The following is a 21,358-nucleotide window of genomic DNA, read 5'->3' as shown; positions in this document are numbered from 1 at the left end:
GGCTGAGGGCCTCCCTGTCGATCTGGGCGTAGTTGCGCTCGGCTGAGGTTAGTGACCGAGACGCAAAGGCTACTGGCCTCTCCAACCCGTCTGGGAATTTGTGCGACAGCACCGCTCCAATACCATAGGGTGATGCATCACATGCCAACCAAATTGGTAGTGCTGGGTTGAAATGGGCCAACACCTCTTTTGATGTGATCAATTCTTTGCACTTCTGGAAAGCTCGTTTACATTCGTCATTCCACTTCCATGGTACCCCCATTTGCAGTTCAGTGGGTGTAATACTGTAGACAAATTTGGTAAGAACTTATGGTAGTAGTTCACCAGCCCGAGGAACGACCTCAGTTGTGACACATTTTCCGGTGCTGGAGCCTTGACTACTGCCTCAATCTTTTCAGGGGACTTATGTAACCCCTCTTCATCAATAACGTGGCCACAATACGAGATCTGCTTCTGGAAAAACTCACACTTGTGGCGATTAGCTCGTAGCCCATATTCCTTTAATCTATCTAGTGAGCACCTTCTCCACGTTGGCGAGGTGATCACTGTCATTTTCGCCCGTGACCAGGATGTCGTCCAAATAACACTGGGTCCCTGGAATCCCTTGCAGGACTTGATCCATTGCTCTTTGCCAAATAGCCGGAGCCGATGCTACCCCGAACACCAGCTGGTTGTATTGGTAGAGACCTTTATGAGTGTTGATCGTGAGGTATTGTTTCGAGGCTTCTTCTACCTCCATTTGCAGGTACGCCTGGGCCAGATCAATTTTGGTGAAGCGCTTACCTCCAGATAGCGAGGTGAAAATATCCTCAATCCGTGGAAGTGGATATTGTACCGTGTGAAGGACTGGGTTCACTGTCACCTTAAAATCCCCACAGATGCGGACCTTCTTTGGTTCCCCAAGCATATTACTCAACGACCTCTTCATTACAGGAACGATGGGTGTAGCCCACTCGCTCCAATCTACTTTGGACAATACTCCTGAACGTTCCAACCCTTCCAGCTCTGCTTCGACGGCTGGTCGGATCGCATAAGGCACCGGTCTGGCCTTAAAAAACTTTGGGCTTGCATTTTCCTCTATTTTAATCATCGCTGTTATGCCTTTTAGTGTTCCGAGTCCCTCCTGGAACACATCTTGTGCGTCAGTTAGCATTTTTGACAGTCGTCCAGGTGTGACGTCGTCATCCTTTTTGGCCTCAACCTTCAGTGCCTGTATGGAATGCCAATCTAATTGTATCTTCCGGATCCATTCACGTCCTAGTAGTGGCGGTCCTCCATCTGGCAATACATATAGGTCCATTTTGGGTATTTCCTGGCCTTTGTATATCACGTTCACCCTTATTTTTCCTTTGGGGTAGACTTTTTGCCCCGTGTACGTCTTCAAGACAATCTCTGTAGCTTTCAAGGGTATATGTGAAAATAGCTGCTTGTAGTCCCTTTGGTTTATGACTGTTAGGGCTGATCCTGTCCCCAATTCCATTTTCACTTGGACTCCGTCTATCTTGAGTGTAACCCAGATAGTCTGGTGATCCTCCATTTTGATTACCTTATGTAGTTTCAGACAACCCAGCTCCTTGCTTCCGGAGCCTGTATCACTTTTCTGTTCGTCTGAACTACTGTCCATCACCTTATGTACCTTTTTGTACTTCTCCTGTGGAGATTTCTTGCTGTTGGTTTTCTTCCCAGACCTGCAGACTCTTGCTATGTGTCCTGCTTTTCCACACTGTCTGCACACTTGGTCCTTGAACCAACAATCCTTCTGGTCATGTGTTGTTCTGCCGCAGCGATAACACTTCCCTGCTCCATATGACATTTCATTGGTGCCATATTCTTGTGGTCTCTGTTGTATCTCTGCAGCGCCCCGTGCGGCTGCTTCGTGTGATACTGCCATGCCGAAAGCCTTGTCCAGCGTAAGATCCTTTTCTGATAGAAGCCATTTCTGGGTTCCTTCACTTTGAAGCCCACACACAAACTTGTCCTTTAACATATCTGCTCGTCCCAATCCAAACTGGCAGTGTTTCGATAGCTTGCGCAGTTCCGTTAAGTACTCAGCATTACTTTCGTCTTTATGCTGGTTCCTTTTGTGGAACTTAAATCTTTCTGCTATCAGCAGCGGTGTGGGGTTTAAGTGGTCCTGTAGGATTTCCACTATGCTTTCGAAATTCTTATCCACTGGCTTCTCTGGGGTTATTAGGTTTCACAGTAAGCCATAAGTTTTTGCACCCATGGAATTCAACAAAACCAGTGCTTTCCTAGCATCTGGCACTTCATTCGCCTTGCAGTACACCTCAATGCGTTCCACATATGTCGCCCAATCTTTGACTTCATTGTCAAACGCAGTGATACTGCCACTCTTCGGCATCCCTGGTGTGATTAAACTGTCTAAAATGGCGTCTCCCGTGCTCTCCCTTCTTCTCCGCTGGCACAAAATGGAGCCTCCCGCGCTTTCCTTTCTTCCCGCGCTCGCCCTTCTTCTCCGCTGCGGCTTCTAAAATGGCGTCTCCCGCGCTCTCCCTTCTTCTCAATGGCATCTCCCGCGCTTCCTTTCTTCCCCCGCGGACGCTGTTCAGCCCTTGAGCCCTGGCTGTGCTCTGCGCGTTCTCCTGTGCGCCTCTCTCGTTGCCGCCGCTCGGTCCTGAACCCGGCTGCTGCTTTACTCTCTCTCTCTTTTTGTTTTCCGTCAACGCCACTCGGTTTTCAACTCCCGGCTGCGCCCTGTGCACTTCACCCTCTCTCTTACCCCATCGACGCTGCTCTACCTTTTCTGTGCCGTCGGTCGGCTCCTGCCGCCGCTGTCCGGGAAGGGTCTGCGCTGTACCTGTTGCCAGTCTGTTGCTGGATCGTCGTGGCTGGAGAACCAAGCCCAGCTCTCAACAGCCTCCCCTGCGATGTTCACTCTCTGCCGGATGACTGGGCGGTTGCTCGTGGTCGACGCCCATGCTTCTGGCCTCGACTTTCTTGCACCGTCCTCCCGGAGCGAATCCTTGAAATGAAATGCAGAGTTGCAGGTAGATTCGAATCGACCTCGTCGCCACTGTTGAATCCGTGATTCTTAAAGTATGATGTTTTCCAATAACTAGACGGAGGCTGTAAAAGTAGTTCTCTCTTAAAGGTTCATACACTACAGACCCCAATTCAGATAAGGCTCCGCACTGACTGCCCATTTTGTGATCTGCTTGAAGATCGAGTCAAGTGGGCCTCAGGCGCAATTTCAGCAGTAGATTTAAAAAAGAAATAATTTGTCCCACTACCACACCAAAAATCAGGGTGGTAGTGAGATGAAAATTGCCCTTCCCCCACTCTGGTTTTGAGACGAAAAGAGCAAGAACACCCATGTATCCTTTTACATCTCACTGAAACACTTTCTGGCAGAGGTTAGATAAACACAGTGTCAGGTACACCGATTACATTGGTGATAAGCTCTGTTAGAAAGCTATACCATTGACTATCCAAATGGGAAGCTGCCCATTCAAGTTCTCATTCTCACACTATCACAGGCACTTCAGGTCCTCAAACAGGATAATGCACTGGAAAAACCAGGCCATGTCTTTTAAGAACACTGTACAGAACTCTGCTTTGAGTCTTACTTTTGAGCACTCCTCTTTGAACCATTTCACCGGCTCTTAATGAAAGCTCTTGTTACTAAAGTGGCTGCTGTGAGGTTGTGGATTAAGTTCTCCGCAAAGCTCATTATCTGATGGGAATGATTCAAGTGGAATTCGATATTTAGTTTATTTAAGTGCAATTTAGGCTGACCCAAGTACATCAAATTAGGAAAAGGCACAAAACGCAAGAATTGTTGTTGAAATCAATAGTGGGAAGTTGGGTTGGCTCCAATTTTTTTTTTAATAAGTCAAGTTTGGATTCCATTAACAAGGTGATAAGCTTCATCTTGAAGGAAATCCGAGAGCCTGAACTGGCAGTTTTGCTCCAACCACTCCGGAATGTTGAAATATTTAGCATAAAATGTCAGGTTGTCTGTCGCTGAAGTTGTTTGTCTGCCAATCGTGCTGATTAAAGTGACAGAGCCCACGGAGAAGACCAAGGATGACCGTGTCCTGCTGTCAACACCTAAGAAAGAAGCTCGGTGGTAAGGGCCAATAAAGGGGCCATAAAGGGAGGAGGAATTCATTTTAATTTTGCCATTGAGTCATGAATATGACTGTCAGCTGTGTGATCTGGAAAAGGAAACTTTGGATAGACATGAACATCAGAAAGCTGTGGCAATATTGACTCCTGTGCTCTGGTTTCATAAAGCAGAATCAGTGCCTACTGCTGTCATGAGTGAATCTATAACCCAATAGAATAATTAATACTGCTCTGTAACAATTTCAATTAATTCCTCTGTTTCCCACAGGCTGTGTTTATTCTGCTTATTTTATCCTATCCAGATATTTTGAAGATATGTTTAAAATTCTGTAAATATGTTGCTATTAAAGTGAATTCCTTTAAAAGTCATCTTTGGTTTCACTGCTTCAGGAGCTGAGATTCTCCCTCCTATTCCTAATTGTAAAATATATTGGAGCTGACTTGGAGAACTCTCAGTCACAGTCCTAGATATCCACTCAAGTTTAGACAAGAATTCTTGCTTGAGTCAGAAGCTTGTGGGTTCTAGCTTCACTCTAGATTTGATCACGTGTTGTAGGCTGACACTACAGTGGAGTACTGCAGTGTTGGAGGGGCCATCTTTTGGATTGCGACACTACATTGAGCCCTGACTGGAAACTCAGGTGCACATAGATGATCTGTACTGGCCGTGCTAGACGTGCTCCTATCTAGTTATCCAGCAAGTTAAACACTCATTCAAAAATAATTCTTCTGAAGCCGGTTGCTGTTTTGAAGCTTTTACTTGAACAAATTTGTGAAACTGTAAACAAAGACAAAGTATGTTTTGTACATAAACTGAGTACTATACATTCGATATTACATAAGATATAAACATATTTACAACAGTAGAATGGACTAATTGTATAACTAACTAACATTTGAACTAACTTCTGTAACTATTAAATATTAACCTTTTATAAACATAGTATTATCAAAATATTACTCTGACAACATTGCTATTATGCTAAGAACCAAAGATACTCACAGATATTGCGCTTGGCCTAACATATGAAATCAGATTACGTTGGATTGTAAATGGAACCTCTCATGGCAGATTCTCCATTACTCAAGTCAGGTTCTTCCTGGCAAACTGCTTCCTGGGGTCAACAGGAAGAAAGGTAGGAAGGGCAAATGACCTCTCACAGGAAGAAAGGAACAAAGGTCAAATGACCTCACACAGGAAGAAAGATCAGCTGACCTTTCCAGCATACAAACTATTAACACAATAACTGCCACCAGAGGGTGCTATTGCATGTAAAAATGTCCAGAATGTCACATAATGTCCATCGGTCCAGAACACTCCCCGTCTGGGGTCATTAACGACTCCACATAGTCCGAACTCTACTTGTCACTGGAGTCCTCTGGCGACAAAAGAAGAACCACCTCGGAGACAGTCCATCGGTTTCGATGATAGGATGCAGCTTCCGTAGACTGCTGTGAGGGGGTAGGTTGCGTTCTGCTATGCACAGTTCCAATCTGGGTATGGTGAGGTCTGGCTGGGGCGCCAACTTGCCTCTATCAAAAACGAAGCCGATTTTGCTTTGTCCTTCTTGAGTGGTGACCTTTAGATAAGCCACACTTGCAATGGCCTTAGTGGATGCGTCTGCAAAGACACAAAGCTCTTTGAATTGGGCATTTAAGGGAGAGAAAGATGAATAGCAGCGAGGTATTCGGATCTCCTGTAAGTCTTGGAGTGAGTCTCTCCATCTGTCCCACTCTGCTTCCATCTCTTCAGGGAGAGGTGAATCTCACTCTTCAGCGCGTGTGGAGAGTTCCCTGAGGAGCAGCCTGCCTTGTATGGTGACAGGGGCTAAGAAGCCGAGAGGGTCGTATAGGCTGTTGACTGTAGCGAGCACTCCTCTACGTGTGAAGGGTTTCTTGGCGTCTAGGACTTGGAACGTGAACGTGTCTGTTGCTATGTTCCACGACACCCCTAGGCTATGCTGTAGGGGGAGGTCATCAGTGAAGAGGTCTAGGTCCTTGACGTCCTTAGCACGATCTTCAGGGGGGAATGCCTCCATCACTGCTGGTCTGTTAGAGGCTATCTTATGCAGCCTGATGTTGGATAGTGCAAGTAGTTCCTGGGCTCGTCCGAGGGTACTGATGGCCTCTGCTTCGGTCGGGAATGACTTCAGTGCGTCGTCAACATAGAACTCTCGTTCGATGAACCTTCTCACATCACTGCCAAAGTCGCCGTCTTCTTCCTTGGCAGCCCTCCTTAGTCCGTATATGGCGACAGCAGGGGATGGGCTATTCCCAAAGACATGGACACGCATTCTGTAGTCCACAATGTCTCTATTAGGGTCATTGTCCCGATACCACAGGAAGCGGAGGAAGTCTCTGTGGTCTTCTCTCACCACGAAGCAATGAAACATGTGCTGGCTATCGGCAGTGATGGCAACGGGCTCTTCCCTGAATCTCATGAGCACTCCCAAGAGGCTGTTGTTAAGATCAGGCCCTGTGAGGAGTACATCGTTGAGAGAGACGCCCTGATATGGTGCACTGGAGTCAAACACCACGCGGATCTGTTCCAGCTTTTTGGGGTGATAGACTCTGAAGGAAAGGAGGTACCAACACTCTTGGCCTTCCTGGAGTGGAGGAGCTATCTCTGCATGATCGTTGACAAGCATTTTCTTGACAAATTCTAGGAAGTGTGCTTTCATCTCTGGCTTCTTCTCTAGTGTGCGACGGAGTGAGTTAAGACGATTATAGGCATAACCCCTGTTGTTCGGCAGCCGTCGTCTGGGGTTCCGGAAGGGTAAGGGTGCAACCCAGCTGTTAGAGCTGTCATGAGAGACCTCATTGTCCATAATCTGGAGGAACCTCATGTCGTCGATCGATGGAGCAAGTTTGTGGTCGTTGGCGGTGCGACAGAAGACTGACTGACCCGGGTTCTCTCCAGTGAGCATCATCTGTGTGCTGTCTGCGGAGATCAGCGCTGGGGTTTTCTGAGGCTGAGCCGTATGACTGAACTTCTCTGTCACTCGGATCTGACTACTGCATGGGGTAAGGTAGCTTGGACGACCATTCTCCAAGATGGAAGTCTTGAGTGTGCTCACCTGAGATGGCTTGTGAGCGCCCTTGAGGCACACATCTCCAACAACGACCCAGCCGAGGTCTAGCCTTTGGGCGAAAGGGGCGGCATGTGGACCGTTGATCTGCTCCCTTATCTTATGTACCCTCAGGATGTCTCTTCCCAACAACAGAAGTATGCTTGCATCTGGGTCAAGAGGTGGGATCTCGTCTGCAATGCGTCTCAGATGATGGTGATGACGAGCTGCATTCGGAGTGGGTATCTCAGAACGGTTGTCGGGGACTTGATTACATTCGATGAGTGTAGGAAGGGGGAGACTAATCTTCCTGTCGACTGACTCAACAACGTAACCGCAGGCCCTCCTGACGGCTGTTTCTGAAAGTCCAGCACACGTCTTCAGCGTGTAAGGCGACGGACTTCCTTTGACCTTGAAGATGTTGAAGAACTCAGATCTTGCTAGAGAACGATTACTTTGTTCATCTAGTATGGCATACATCTTTTCAGATTCCTGGTGACATCCTGCAGGGTACACATCAACGAGGCATATCTTGGAGCACGCTCTTGCGCTCACTCCTTCTCCACACACCTCGGTGCACCTTGATGTAATCTCCATACCAGCAGCTCCCTCTCTCTCCCCGCCGTGCTCTGATGCGGGAGGAGGCGTCTCTGACTTCCAAGGAGCTGGGCCTGGGTGTAGTGCTGAAACGTGCCGATCACTTTCACATTCAGTGCATTTTGCATCCACCTTGCAGTTCTTGGCGAGATGGCTCCTGAAACATATAGAGTTCTCTTTAAGATATTGTTTCCGATCTTCCAGGGACATCTCCCTGAAGCCTCTGCACTTCTTTAAAGGATGGGGCTTGTTGTGGATAGGGCATTGTTTGCTCATATCCTCAGGTTTCTTCTGAATCTTTGTGTGCTCAGTTGAGGACACTTGCATTCTGTGGACAGATATTGGTGTCCTTCCATGTCTGTCGAACTTGTCTCTTCTGGCAAGTGCTGGGTGGGAGGAGAAGAAGTTGAAGCTGGGGTCGTTCCTGGCTTTGGCTTCTTTACGGATGAATTTAACGAACGCCGAGAATGGTGGGAACGCCACGTTGTGCTTTAGCTTGAACTTTGATCCAAACGTTATCCACTTCTCCTGCAGGTTAAATGGAAGCTTCTCAATGATGGGACTTACCCCTCTGGAAGTGTCTAAGTACGATAGACCGGGTAGGTAGCCATCCTGCTTTGCGGCTTCGAGTTCCGACAGCAGATCTCCAAGGTCGCGGAGCTTCTGGGGTTCCTTACTCGTCAACCTCGGAAAGTTCTCCAACCTGTCAAAGAGAGCCCTTTCAATGGCTTCGGGCGAGCCATAGCTTTCTTCCAGCCTCACCCAAGCCTTCTTCAACCCCTCTGGCAGCTGCCCCACATTGGCCGCTTTTATCCTGCAGGCCTGTCCGGCGGACTCTGGGCCGAGCCATTTGATAAGGAGGCCGAGCTCTTCTCCTGCCGACAGGTCTAAGCCCGATATGGCGTCGTGGAAGCAGGACTTCCAAGCCCGATAATTCTCCGGCCTGTCATCAAACTTGATTAACCCCGAAGTCACCAGCTGGGTGCGTGCAAGGTATTTGGCGAGGTCGTAGGTGCTGGGACCTGTGCCAGGGTTGCCTTGGCTGGGGGCTCTGTTGGGGGTCTCAAGGGACCGAGAGGGGATTTGCCTCTGACTTTCTCTATTCGGCGTCCTATTCCTTTGCACCGTGTCTTCCATTCTGCTGGCGGAGACTCTGCGGCTTGAGGCACGCCGTCTGCTTTGACGTTGGTTGGCAACTTGTGGCATGTTATACGAAGTGTTTGCGTCTGTAGAGATGTGCGGGCCCCCATCCCTTTCTCCTGTAAACTGTATGTCGGCATGGTCGCTCATGTAATCTATGGTGCGCTGTTGTGGACTCTGCCACGGAACGGGAATTAAAGGTTTGTAAGCTGTCTCGGGATCAGCTCCCTCCAAAATTGCCTCGAATACTTGTGTCTCGGCTAATGCAGCATCTATCTCTTTTTGTTGCTGCAGAGCCTCTAATGTGGCTTGGAGATGGGCCTGTTCAGCCTGGCGTTCCACTTGGTGACTGGCCAGGTCAGCTTGGAGTCGGGCCTGTTCGGCTTGGGATCGGGCCTGTTCGGCTTGTGATTCAGCTTGGAGACGGGCCTGTTCTGCTTGGGATTCAGCTTGGAGTCGGGCCTGTTCTACTTTTATTTCTATTTCACTGTCCGTATGCGCAGCTCTGGCTTGAGCTGCTACTAGTTTAGCCCGTGCTTTGGCGATGGCTATGCATACTCTAGAACCACCCGATGACCGTGAACCCACTTGCGATCTGTAGTAACCGGTGCTTATAGACCGATTGTCACGTTCCACAGTTTCGTCTGCCTGTTTAAGGTATTCTACTTGCTGCAAAGCATTTTCGTTATTATCTTCTGACATGTTGATGTGAGGTAGATGTGCTCTACGAGGTTAAGGCTTACTCTGGGCTCCTCCTGCTCCGCTCTTCACAGCTAGCCGTATTGCTATCTTTTCACTGTACTGGCCGTGCTAGATGTGCTCCTATCTAGTTATCCAGCAAGTTAAACACTCATTCAAAAATAATTCTTCTGAAGCCGGTTGCTGTTTTGAAGCTTTTACTTGAACAAATTTGTGAAACTGTAAACAAAGACAAAGTATGTTTTGTACATAAACTGAGTACTATACATTCGATATTACATAAGATATAAACATATTTACAACAGTAGAATGGACTAATTCTATAACTAACTAACATTTGAACTAACTTCTGTAACTATTAAATATTAACCTTTTATAAACATAGTATTATCAAAATATTACTCTGACAACATTGCTATTATGCTAAGAACCAAAGATACTCACAGATATTGCGCTTGGCCTAACATATGTGTAGTGGCGCTTCTTAGTTTCCAAACAGGCAGGCCACTGAGCTGTGGGGCCTTTAACAACGAGTAGACGCGTGTCGAAATAAAACGTTCCCAAACGTAGCTTTGTCTTTTAAACTGTTTACTATAACACTTAACAAACGGAATTACAAAGCAAACACGTATAAACGAACACGGTCAAAAACTGTACTGCTCCAAACCTCACAGCTTCTGCCTCTTTCACCACGTGCAGTTTAAACTGTAAAATAGCTGCACCCATGTGTGGCTTAGGGACTGTTCCATTGTGGCAAGAATGAAGGGGGTGTCGGACTATACTACTGGAGCAAGAAAATAGGGGGTTTCTTAATACAATAAGTCGGTCAGGTAAATTAACTGTATTATGCCATTTAGCCACTATTTTAAAGTATTTCCTTAAGCTTTTATGGCTCTTACAATATGAAATCAGATTATGTTGGATTGTAAATGGAACCTCTCATGGCAGATTCTCCATTACTCAAGTCAGGTTCTTCCTGGCAAACTGCTTCCTGGGGTCAACAGGAAGAAAGGCAGGAAGGTCAAATGACCTCTCACAGGAAGAAAGGAACAAAGGTCAAATGACCTCACACAGGAAGAAAGATCAGCTGACCTTTCCAGCATACAAACTGTTAACACAATAACCGCCACCAGAGGGTGCTATTGCATGTAAAAATGTCCAGAATGTCACATAATGTCCATCGGTCCAGAACATGATCCCTCGGCAATTTTTTGAAGAAGGGGGAGTTCTCCCAATGTCCTGGCCAACATTCATCCCTCAACCAACAACAAATTAACAGGTTATTCATCTCATTACTGTTTGAGAGCCCTTGCTGTACTCAAGCTGACTGTCATGTTTACCTACAAAACAGCAGTAACTACACTTCAAATAGTAATTCATTGTGAAGGGGGTCCTGATGATATGAATGGCTCTATATAACTGTTTTAAGATATTTCAATCTCTGACGACATTCATGTTAATTTGGCAAGCATGTTATATTGTTATTCATTTGTGAATTTTTGGGCTTATTGGGGTGGTATTTGTCTGTAGGGGGAATAGAATGCTTTTCCACTTTGAGCATTCAGTGTCAGTATCCAATACTCCCGGATTAGGTATAGCGGGCACAATGCAGAATAAACCTCCCTCTACTCTGTCTCTCTTTCTCAAAAGAGCATCCTCTGCCTGCAACAGAATTTTTCCACTACCCATAATTCAGGGAGCCATGCTTGGCTTCATTCTGTTTCTCAACTTCACCCACAACCTGGTGTGAGTCACCAAAGGTGGTGATATTCACTCTTTTCCGCTGATCATGCCACCCTCCATTGGGTAGCTAATTCGCCATCTGTGATACTCATCTCTGCAGTTGCAATCATTCACCTCCTTGGTTCAGTAATCTGACTTATGTTGGAGCAAGCAAATGGTGAAGTTGCTAGAAAAATTGCTAGAAGAAGATTGGAAGTTGGCAAGAAAGCCGGTCACCATTAGCATCATCAGTGCTCTTCAATGTCTACCTCTGCCCAGTGGTGGAATATCATGGCCTTGTTTGGCAAGCTGCAGAGAAAACACAAGTCTTGTTCCTGGACTACATGAAAGGTCATGCAAACCATTCAGTTCTCTTCTAACTTAATTTTGGAATGTAGGCAGGGCTTCATGTATTGCCCATCCCCAGTTGTCCTGAACAGCTGGTGATGGACCTTCTCTTTGAACTGCTATAATCCTTGAGATGATGGTGCTGTTAGATAGGGGACTCCAGAATTTTGACCCAGCAGCCATGAAGGAATGGATATGTTATAGGAGAGTTATTTTCCAGTTGTAAAGCAGAATGGTAAGAAAGCTAAAACCCAGTACCTATTGTGATAGTAAATAGATCAACAGTGTACAGCTGATGCTGATAAGACTTGTGAATGAAGTGCATCATGATGAGAATTTCAGTGGGTGTTAGCAATGTTTTTTAATGTTTAGCAACTAGTGTTTTCACTTAAGTGCCAAAGTCAGTAGTGATCCACTCAATTGAAACAATTGTCTCTTCTCGCCACAGACTGAGTTCAGTAGATACCCACACACTGGTACCATGCAGCCAAGTTTTGAAATGTTGTGAAAAATAATAATGTAATCCTTTAAACTGGCCTAAAATGCTCCTCGTGATGTTCCTAAAGTGCACTGAACAGCCCCTTGGAACAGTGCCTGAGTGGTAATTTGGTGTAAAACAGTTGGAGTCGGTCCAAAGAGTACAAGGGAGAACTCTGGAGAAAATGGACAGAATTAATTCTCCTCAGAAAATATATGATGCTCACTCTAAGCTGTCACTAACCGTTACAGTTTTTTCTTTATATTCCACAAAGCAGAACTGATGTTATCAGAAAACAGCTCTCACACTTTGGGGTGATTTTAACCCGGAGCGGGTTTTGGTTTGACAGGAGTTGGGTGAGTGCTTCGTACTCATTGGCCTAAGTTCCAGGCACAGGGTATTTTAACTCCCGGCCCTCACTTAAATGCCACCGGTCCACTCTCTGCCCTTTAGGGGCAGGAAGAGGGCGTAGAGCGGCTGCAGGCAGGCGAAGATGAGGTGGCCCTTGGCTGCCCACTGGGGCAGGGTGAGGGTTTCAGAAAGGATCTTGTGGGAGTGAAAGGGAGAGTCTGGGGCAGAGGAGGCTGCTACTTTCCTCATTGGGTCTGGAAAAGCACTTCTGCCCCTCCTGGTCCCATGAAGGAACTTTTTTCACTCACCTTTTTCACTCTTCATCCTTCTGACCTGCTTGAACTTGGCACGGGAGCTTCCCAACTCAAGCCCCAGTCAAAATATCATCTGGGTACGAACTACATAGGACCCCGATTTGCATTTATGCAGGAAACTCCCACCTGAGTCCAGCGGACGCCTCATTTGCTGCCAAAACCAGCGGCGGTAAAATCAGAGGTCAGTGGGAAATGGAACCACTCCATTTTAACTGCTCACCTGCTCTATTCCTGCCCGGGGGTGGGGGAGTTAAAAGTCCCCCCATTGTCTGGACATTAGCGTCAGGATGGTTCTAATTTGACAGCATCTGAGCTTATCTACATAATTTGAAATGATCCAATTTATGTTAGACAATGTCCAACTTAAGAACATTTATAAAATAGACTAAATGATTCCTGTCCATAAAATGCTTATAATAACTAGAAGAAATTATTATGTATTTCTGACTCACCTCCTTTTTCCTCATTTAATATTTTAGGTCTGGCTGTGTGGTGGAAGTATGGAGGTGCTCCCTTGCTCTAGGGTGGCTCACATAGAACGCATGAAAAAACCGTACAACAATGACATTGGGTTCTACACAAAGAGAAATTCACTCCGGGTGGCTGAAGTATGGATGGATGATTACAAATCCCATGTTTATATTGCATGGAATATCCCCATGGATGTAAGTAGACACTTATAAAACAGGATGCAGGAATAGTTACAAAGCTAAGTGTGAGTTACTTAAGGTAACTCACACCATAACATTGGGTTATGGTTGACTTTGGGTGTATTTTGAAAGGCTGCAACATACTAAAGGATTCTGACCACAAATCACAAGAGGGAAGTCGTTGCAAAGGATCAAAACTCTGACACTGAATTGTTCCTTTCTTTGAAGTACAGTGTAAGGATTTAATTTCACCGGAGACAGAGTTCATATGTATTAATGATTTTTAAAGGATGTGCACATTGGAAAATTTCAAGCAGTTTTTATTAGATGCAGACATGCAGCCATGAATTAGTCTCGGCAAATATATTAATAAACTAAAAGAGCTATTGTGTGACGTATGTTAAACTGAGCTCCCATCTGCCCGCTCAGCGGACATAAAGGATCCCCTGGCACTATTTGAAGAAGTGCAGGGGATGTGACAAGTGGTGCTCCCAGGGATTTGTACTGGGGCCTCAGCTTTTCACCATAAATATTCATGACTTGGATGAAGGAATAGAGAGTTGTATATAAGTTAGGAGGCACAGTAAGTTGTGTAGATGGGAGCAGGAAGTTGCAAAGGAGCATATACGGACTAGGTGAGTGAGCAAAACTATGGCAGATGGAACTCAATGTAGGGAAGTGTAAGGTCATCCATTTTGGATCCGAGAAAGACAAATCAGAATATTTTTTAATGGTGAGAGACCAGGAGCTGTGGAGGAGCAAAGGGATTTAGGTGTCCATGTACACAAATCACTAAAAGCTAGTGCACAGGTACAAAAAGTAATCCAAAAAAATGAATGGAATGTTGACCTTAATTTTGAGGGGATTGGAACTCAAAGGGGTGGAAGTAATGTTTCAGGTGTATAGAACCTTACTCAGACCCCATCTGGAGAACTGTTTTCAGTTTTGGGCACTGAACCTCAAAAGGATATTTTGGATTCGATAGGGTGGATACAGAGAAGTTATATCCTCTGGTTGGGGTATTCAGAACAAGGGGGCATCATCTTAAAATTAGAGCGAGGCCATATAGGAATTAAATCAGGAAGCACTTTTTCACTCAAAAGATAAGGAAAATCTGGAACTCTCTTCCCCCAAAAAGCTGTAGATGTTGGGTCAATGGGAATTTTCAAGACTGAGATAGATTTTTATTAGGTAAGGGTATCAGAGATATGGAGCAAACATGAGTAAATGGAGTTCAGCTACAGATCAGCCATGATTTATAAGAACATAAGAATTAGGAGCAGGAGTTGGCCATACGGCCCCTTGAGCCTGCTCCGCCATTCAATAAGATTGTGGCTGATCATCGACCTCAACTCCACTTTCCCACCCGATCTCCATATCCTTTGATTCCCCTAGAATCCAAAAATCTATATCTCAGCCTTGAATATACTGAACGATTCTGTATCCACAGCCGTTTGGAGTAGAGAATTCCAAAGATTCACAACCCTCTTAAGTGAAGAAATTCCTCCTCATCTCAGTCTTAAATGGTCGACCCCTTATCCTGAGACTATGCCCCCTAGTTCTAGACTCACTAGCCTTGGGAAACAACCTCTCAGCATCTACCCTGTCAATCCCCCTCAGAATCTTAAATGTTTCAATGAGATCACCTCTCATTCTTCTAAACTCCAGAGAGTATAAGCCCAATCTACTCAATCTCTCCTCATAAGACAACTCTCTCATCCCAGGAATCAATCTAGTGAACCTTCGTTGCATTGCCTCTAAGGCAAGTATATCCTTCCTTAGGGAAGGAGACCAAAACCTGTGCACAGTACTCCAGGTGTGGTTTCACCAAAGCCCTGTACAAATGTAACAAGACTTCCTTACTCTTATACTCCAACCCTTGCAATAAATGCCAACATGCCATTTGCCTTCCTAATGTACCTGCATGTTAACTCTCCGTGCTTCCTGTACGAGGACACCAACATTTAATAGTTTTTCACCATTCAAAAAATATTTTGTTTTTCTATTCTTCCTACCAAAGTGAATAACCTCACATTTCCCCACATTATACTCCATCTGCCACCTTACTGCCCACTCACTTAACCTGTCTATATCCCTTTGCAGGCTCTTTGTGTCCCCCTCACAGCTTACTTTCCCACCTAGCTTTGTATCGTCAGCAGACTTGGATACATTACACTTGGTTTCTTCATCTAAGTCATTAATATAGATTGTAAATAGCTGAGGCCCAAGCACTGATCCTTGCAGCACCCCACTAGTTACAACCTGCCAACCTGGAGTATTGTGTACAGTTTTGGTCTCCTTACCTAAGGAAGGATATACTTGCCATAGAGGGAGTGCAACGAAGGTTCACCAGACTGGTTCCTGGGCTGGGGGATTGTCCTATGAGGAGAGATTGAGTAGACTAGGCCTATATTCTCCAGAGTTTAGAAGAATGAGAGGTGATCTCATTGAAACATACAAAATTCTTACAGGGCTTGACAGGGTAGATGCAGGTAAGATGTTGCTCCTGGCTGGGGAGTCTAGAACCAGGGGTCACAGTCTCAGAATAAGGGGTCGGCCAGTTAGGACTGAGACGAGGAGAAATTTCTTCACTCAGAGGGTGGTGAATCTTTGGAATTCTCTACCCCATAGGGCTATGGAGGCTCAGTCGTTGAGTATATTCAAGATAGAGATCGATAGATTTTTGGATATTAAGGGAATCAAGGGACATGGGAATAGAGCAGGAAGGTAGAGTTGAGGTAGAAGATCAGCCATGATCTTATTAAATGGCGGAGCAGGCTGGAAGGACCAAATGGCCTACTCCTGCTCCTATTTCTTATGTTCTTATGTTCTTAACCAGAAATTGACCCATTTATCCCTACTCTCTGTTTTCTGTCCGTTAACCAGTCATCTATCCATGCTAATATATTACTCCCCAACCCCATGTGACCTTATCTTGTGCGGCAACATTTTATGTGGCACCTTATGGAATGCCTTTTGGAAATCCAAATGTACTACATCTACTGGTTCCCCTTTATCTACCCTGCTAGTTACCTCCTCAGAAAACTTGAATAAATTTGTTAAACACTATTTCCCTTTCATAAAACCATGTTATGATTTTCTAAGTGCCCTGTTACCACTTCCTTAATAATGGATTCCAGCATTTTCCCGACAACTGATATCAGGCTAACTGGCCTGTAGTTCCCTGTTTTCTCTCTCCCTTCTTTAATTGAATGGCGGCGCAAGCTCGAGCGGCTGAATGGCCTACTTCTGTTCCTATGTTCCTAAGTTAGCAGTTTAAATATATTTTGTGGCAACATTTGTTAAATTGTTTAATTTTCTATATTGCTGCTGCTAGTGATTCTCAAATCCTGCCTCCAGCTTTTCACACAATGAAATCAGTCCTTGCCTTACTAATATTGAACTCATCCATTACTTAACCACATGTTAACATTAAAGTTGACTAGTCTTTCAGGGAGCTTTTTGTTGGCTGGGCCATAGACAGATTCTCCCCTACCCACCTCACCGTAACCAATAAATCTATTGGTGAGAGATGGACAACTGATTGAGAAGTTGTCTATACGAAGGCATTTCAATAATAGTTTGAAGACTTCATGCAGTAGTCACCCACATTCAATTGATCACACGAACATTTCTTGACAACAAGCAGATCTCTCGGGGTGTTGACCATGGCGAGTTGAGGGATGCACTGTTTCATAACACAAGGCTGTGCTGTCATGCAAGGGCCACTGATGTACGGTGGCTAAATAAGTCAAATTGTGATTTTATTACGTAGAATTCTGGGATTTTTATTGGGATTTTTAAGACTGAATTCCACAACTGTTGATTATCTTGTGAAAATTAATCAATGGCCTTGATTAGTCTCATATTCGTAAATGAGAGGTCTTTAGTTTTTATATATAAAATCTGTTACCTATCTATGCAATTGCTATCCCTTATCTTTTTTTTGAAGCTGAGGATAGACAGCAAACTGGTCACCAAGATGTAGCACTTCAGAGAAAGGCAGTTGGTGCAAAGGTTTCTGAGGCTTTGCTCCATTGTCAAGGCCTCACACACATTAGGTGCCATTGGTTTTTGCCTGCGATTTTCTGATAAGCCGCTTGCTCAGTGGTGCAGGCCCTCAGAAAGTTGTGCTCGTTATGTTTAGAGATAATGAAGGAAGAGGGAATGAGATCTAGCAGCATTTGGGGAGTCCTATCCTTTGGTAGCATTGGGAGATAGTCCTGTGATTTGCCACTACTGGGGTAGGGGTCCCAGCGTTACAGGGATGTGGGGTGCGGGGTGCTGGGATTTGACAGAACTGTGAATGGAAAACTCAGAGTTTGGCAGAACTAGAGGATGGAATATGGGGTTCAGCTCACTCATGAGGCTTTCAATAAGCATCACAGAGGAAGCATGTTCCAGAAATTTAGGCATATACTACAAGTTGAAATTAGCAACAAATAGAAAGTAACTAATTATTACCTGTATTTGATCAAAAATGTAGACATTCAAATTACTGACACCTGTGAGATAGAGAAAGAGACAGAGAGGGTAATGTTAACCTATCTCGCTCAGCAGGAAACTGACGGGATCGAATGGGCTGCCTGTTTTACATTCCACACGATTTTACTTTCTATTGAATTCAATGGAAGGTAAAAATACTCCCAGAGAGGCACAGACAGACAGAGAGGGACAGAGGGAGAGGGAGAGAGAGAGAGAGAGAAAGACAGTCAGAGTTTCTTTCTTCCTCTTAATTTGAGTTTTTAAAAAGAAAATTAGTACATTGAAATTTGAAAACAAAGGGAATCAGGAGGAGTGGTTTGGAAGGGTAGGGGAAGAGGGTAAGGAGGCCTCCAGCTTCTTGCCACCTGTCCTGGGTGAGGGGTTAGGGGGGAAGAGTGGGAATAGGGGGGGAATGGATGAAGGGTTAAGGATGCGATAAGAGACAGTGGAGCAAAGAACAAGGATTGTGCACTAATATAATAGCAAAATACTGCGGATGCTGGAAATCTGAAATAACAACAGAAAATGCTGGAAATACTCAGCAGGCCAGGCAGCATCCGTGGAGAGAGAAACAGAGTTAAAGTTCTGATGAAGGGTCCCAGACCTGAAACGTTAACTCTGTTTCTCTCTCCATGGATGCTGCCTGGCCTGCTGAGTATTTCCAGCATTTTCTGTTGTTATTTTACAAGGATTGTGCAGGTAGTTCAAAGGGGAAGATTTTGGGGGAGTGCTGATGTGAGTGAATAAGGGGAGCAATGGGAGTTTGGGGATGGTAGGAAGAGCAAGGGAATTGGAAGCATGGGGGTGAGAGAAGCATATGAGTGATGAGGGAAGAGGCTAGGAGAGGCGCTGTTGCAATCCTCATCAGAAAATGTACCCTGCACCCTTAGTGGCTCCTTTCTGCCACACACCACCTGAGAGGAAAAGGCGGTGAGAGTAGCAAAAAGAATAGTTAGGCAGAGAAGCAGAAGAGAAGAAAAAGAGAGAGGGCGAAGCAGAAAAAAGAGCTCAGAGAGATCAAATAGTTGATTTTGAAATGCAGAAGAGCAACTATCAACTGTGATTGCTTGATTCAATTTTTAATGAATTATAAATCAGGGCGTGTATAGAAAATATCTTCAACTTGGAACTTCTCGCAGTGAGAAAACAGATTCAGACAGACTCGGGGCATCTACTGAAGACAGCACCAGCAGCATCTAGTGGTCATTTGGAGTAAATAAGCAGGTGATACCCATTACATAAATACCCATGAAAAGTAATATAAAAGAAAGACTTGCATTACTATAACGCCTTCCACTGCCTCACGACTTCCCAAAGCACTTTACCGCTAATGAAATACTTTTGACGTGTAGTCACTGTTATAATGTAGGAAACATGGCAGCCAATTTGCGCACAGCAAGGTCCCACAGATAGCAAGGTTTTGGTGATGTTGAGGGATAAATATTGGCCAGGACAATCAGATTTTACTCAAAGTGTTACTGTCACACAGGTGTGACAAAATCATAACACAGGACGTAAGTCTGAGAATAGGAAGTGTCAAGAAATCCAATATGTTATAGATGAATTATCTGGAATGGTCACAAACTGCAAAAGGTGAAGTATGTGTGTGTCATAAATAGGATTTCTCTTTTTATGAAATTGCTTCCTTTTCTGTTTATTACTTTTTTTCTCCCTTTCCCTTCTTTTGGTTTCCTGTTGTCAAGCTGTGAGGACGGCATGTCACCTGGCAATGTCATCAGGACTGTACGAACATAGCCCAGGGTGTCTTCCCCACTGATGTATTTATCTTCTCCTGTGAGAGGAAGTGCTTGCCCTCTGCTTGGCACGTTCCCATAATGGCTTGGATAAGACTGTCAAATCATATGCAGAATTGCAGCCATAAGCCCTCATCCTAAAGTTCAATGCAATACTGTGTTGGAGCTGCAGTACACTGTGCCACCATGCAACTCTGATAGGCCAAGCAGGCATTATGAATGCATGAATAATTAGACTTTCTAATTGCCTTGCGAAACTAAAGCTGTATTTACATTGCTGCATCATCACATTAGTACTCCTGATGAACAGGTCTGGCGCAGCCAGTGACAGCCCCCAGGTTGACAGTTTTTTTTTTAAAGTCTTTCCAGCCCTTGTGAATCCTACAGGTTTACTTTGGGGTTGTTAACAAGTGGGCAAGGCCCACAGTTCTGGTGCCGGCAGCACAAGTGCCCAATATAAAAACAGCTTTGGATTGTTTTACTAAATGTATGGATGAAGCCATATAAATGTTGTGCAAAAAATTTTAGGATACAACTGCTGAATACATAGTGGCTCCAACGCATCAGCTCTACTGGTACCCAACAAAGATAGTGGTCTGACAGTGGATTAATAAGTCTCCTGCCAGTCTAACATCTGGAGTTTGCAGAACACCACATAAATCAATCCTTGTCATCTCAGTACAAGCCCCGAGTCTGTAGGAACCTATTTCCTTGTTGAAGTTGTGCCAAAAGCTGTGCCAGGAAGTATAATGTGCGAGTCACGCCTGCTGGCACAGCTGTCGGCACTTCAACTCTGATGGGTTTTCTGAAGTTATTCCTCCATTGATGAGGACCTAACTTTTCTCAGCTCATTTTCTTGTCAGCTCGATTTAATTGAACATCAGCCTGGATGAATAGGTGCTTTCAAGATATCTTAATTAGGCCTCAGGCCTCATTTGAATACGTTGGACGAGCTGTAAATGCCTGACACACCTCCAGAGGCAGCTCTCTCATTTCCAAGGCCAGTGGTTAGGTCCCGGGCGGGAGGGGGGAAGACCAATGGTATAGATAAAGTGCAGCAAACTGCTAAAAAGAATGCAGGAGACCTGTAGAAAGACATAACGGCCCGTATTTTCCGATCGGAGGCTTCCTGCGTGCGGAGGGCTCCCGAGGTGCGTATACTTCCGTTCCTGGGCCTCTCCAACTCCAAGTGCGCAGGGCCCACGTATCCCAGTGGCGCATGCGGATCGCAAGCGTCCCTGGAATCACGTGGGCCATGGGGAGCCAATAGGAGAAGGGAATCTCTCTTCATACACTTGACAGATAGACCTGTCAAATATATGAATGGAGATCACCCCAAAAACATTGTAAAACATTAAATACATTTTTTTTTTTAAACACATTTTTAAAATGAGTTGAAATTACAATAAATTAAATATTTTAAACAAAAATTTAATTTTTTGAAAAAAATAATTAAAGTTTTTTACAGGGCTAAAAATAAACGTAACTTTTTAAAGATTATTTTTAAATGATAAATGAGTGAAATAATTTATTTATTTTACTTTTTTTCAACTCTTATGCTGGTAAAAGCAGGCCTTACGCCTCCTTTTACCAGGCATAAAATTTCTAAGGGTTTTCTGCGGGTGGAGGTTCTCCAGAAAGCGGAACTCTCCGCCCACAGAGG

At 44.9% G+C, this 21,358-nt stretch overlaps 1 protein-coding gene across 1 annotated transcript in view; it reads left to right on the top strand.

Moving 5' to 3' along the window:
- Nucleotides 1-21,358, top strand: part of galnt17 (polypeptide N-acetylgalactosaminyltransferase 17) — a 553,078-nt gene that overhangs the window by 489,244 nt on the left and 42,476 nt on the right. Inside the window, exon 7 of the mRNA XM_085964471.1 lies at nucleotides 13,286-13,471. Within this exon, the coding sequence (XP_085820597.1) occupies nucleotides 13,286-13,471 (186 nt within the window). The remainder of the gene's footprint in view (nucleotides 1-13,285; nucleotides 13,472-21,358) is intronic.

This window comes from Somniosus microcephalus, chromosome 22 (assembly GCF_052327205.1).
Source record: "Somniosus microcephalus isolate GS21.2 chromosome 22, FLI_Smic_1.0, whole genome shotgun sequence".
NCBI lineage: Eukaryota > Metazoa > Chordata > Chondrichthyes > Squaliformes > Somniosidae > Somniosus > Somniosus microcephalus.
Note: the sequence above shows the minus strand (reverse complement) of the source record. Positions and strands in the feature narration are given on the sequence as shown.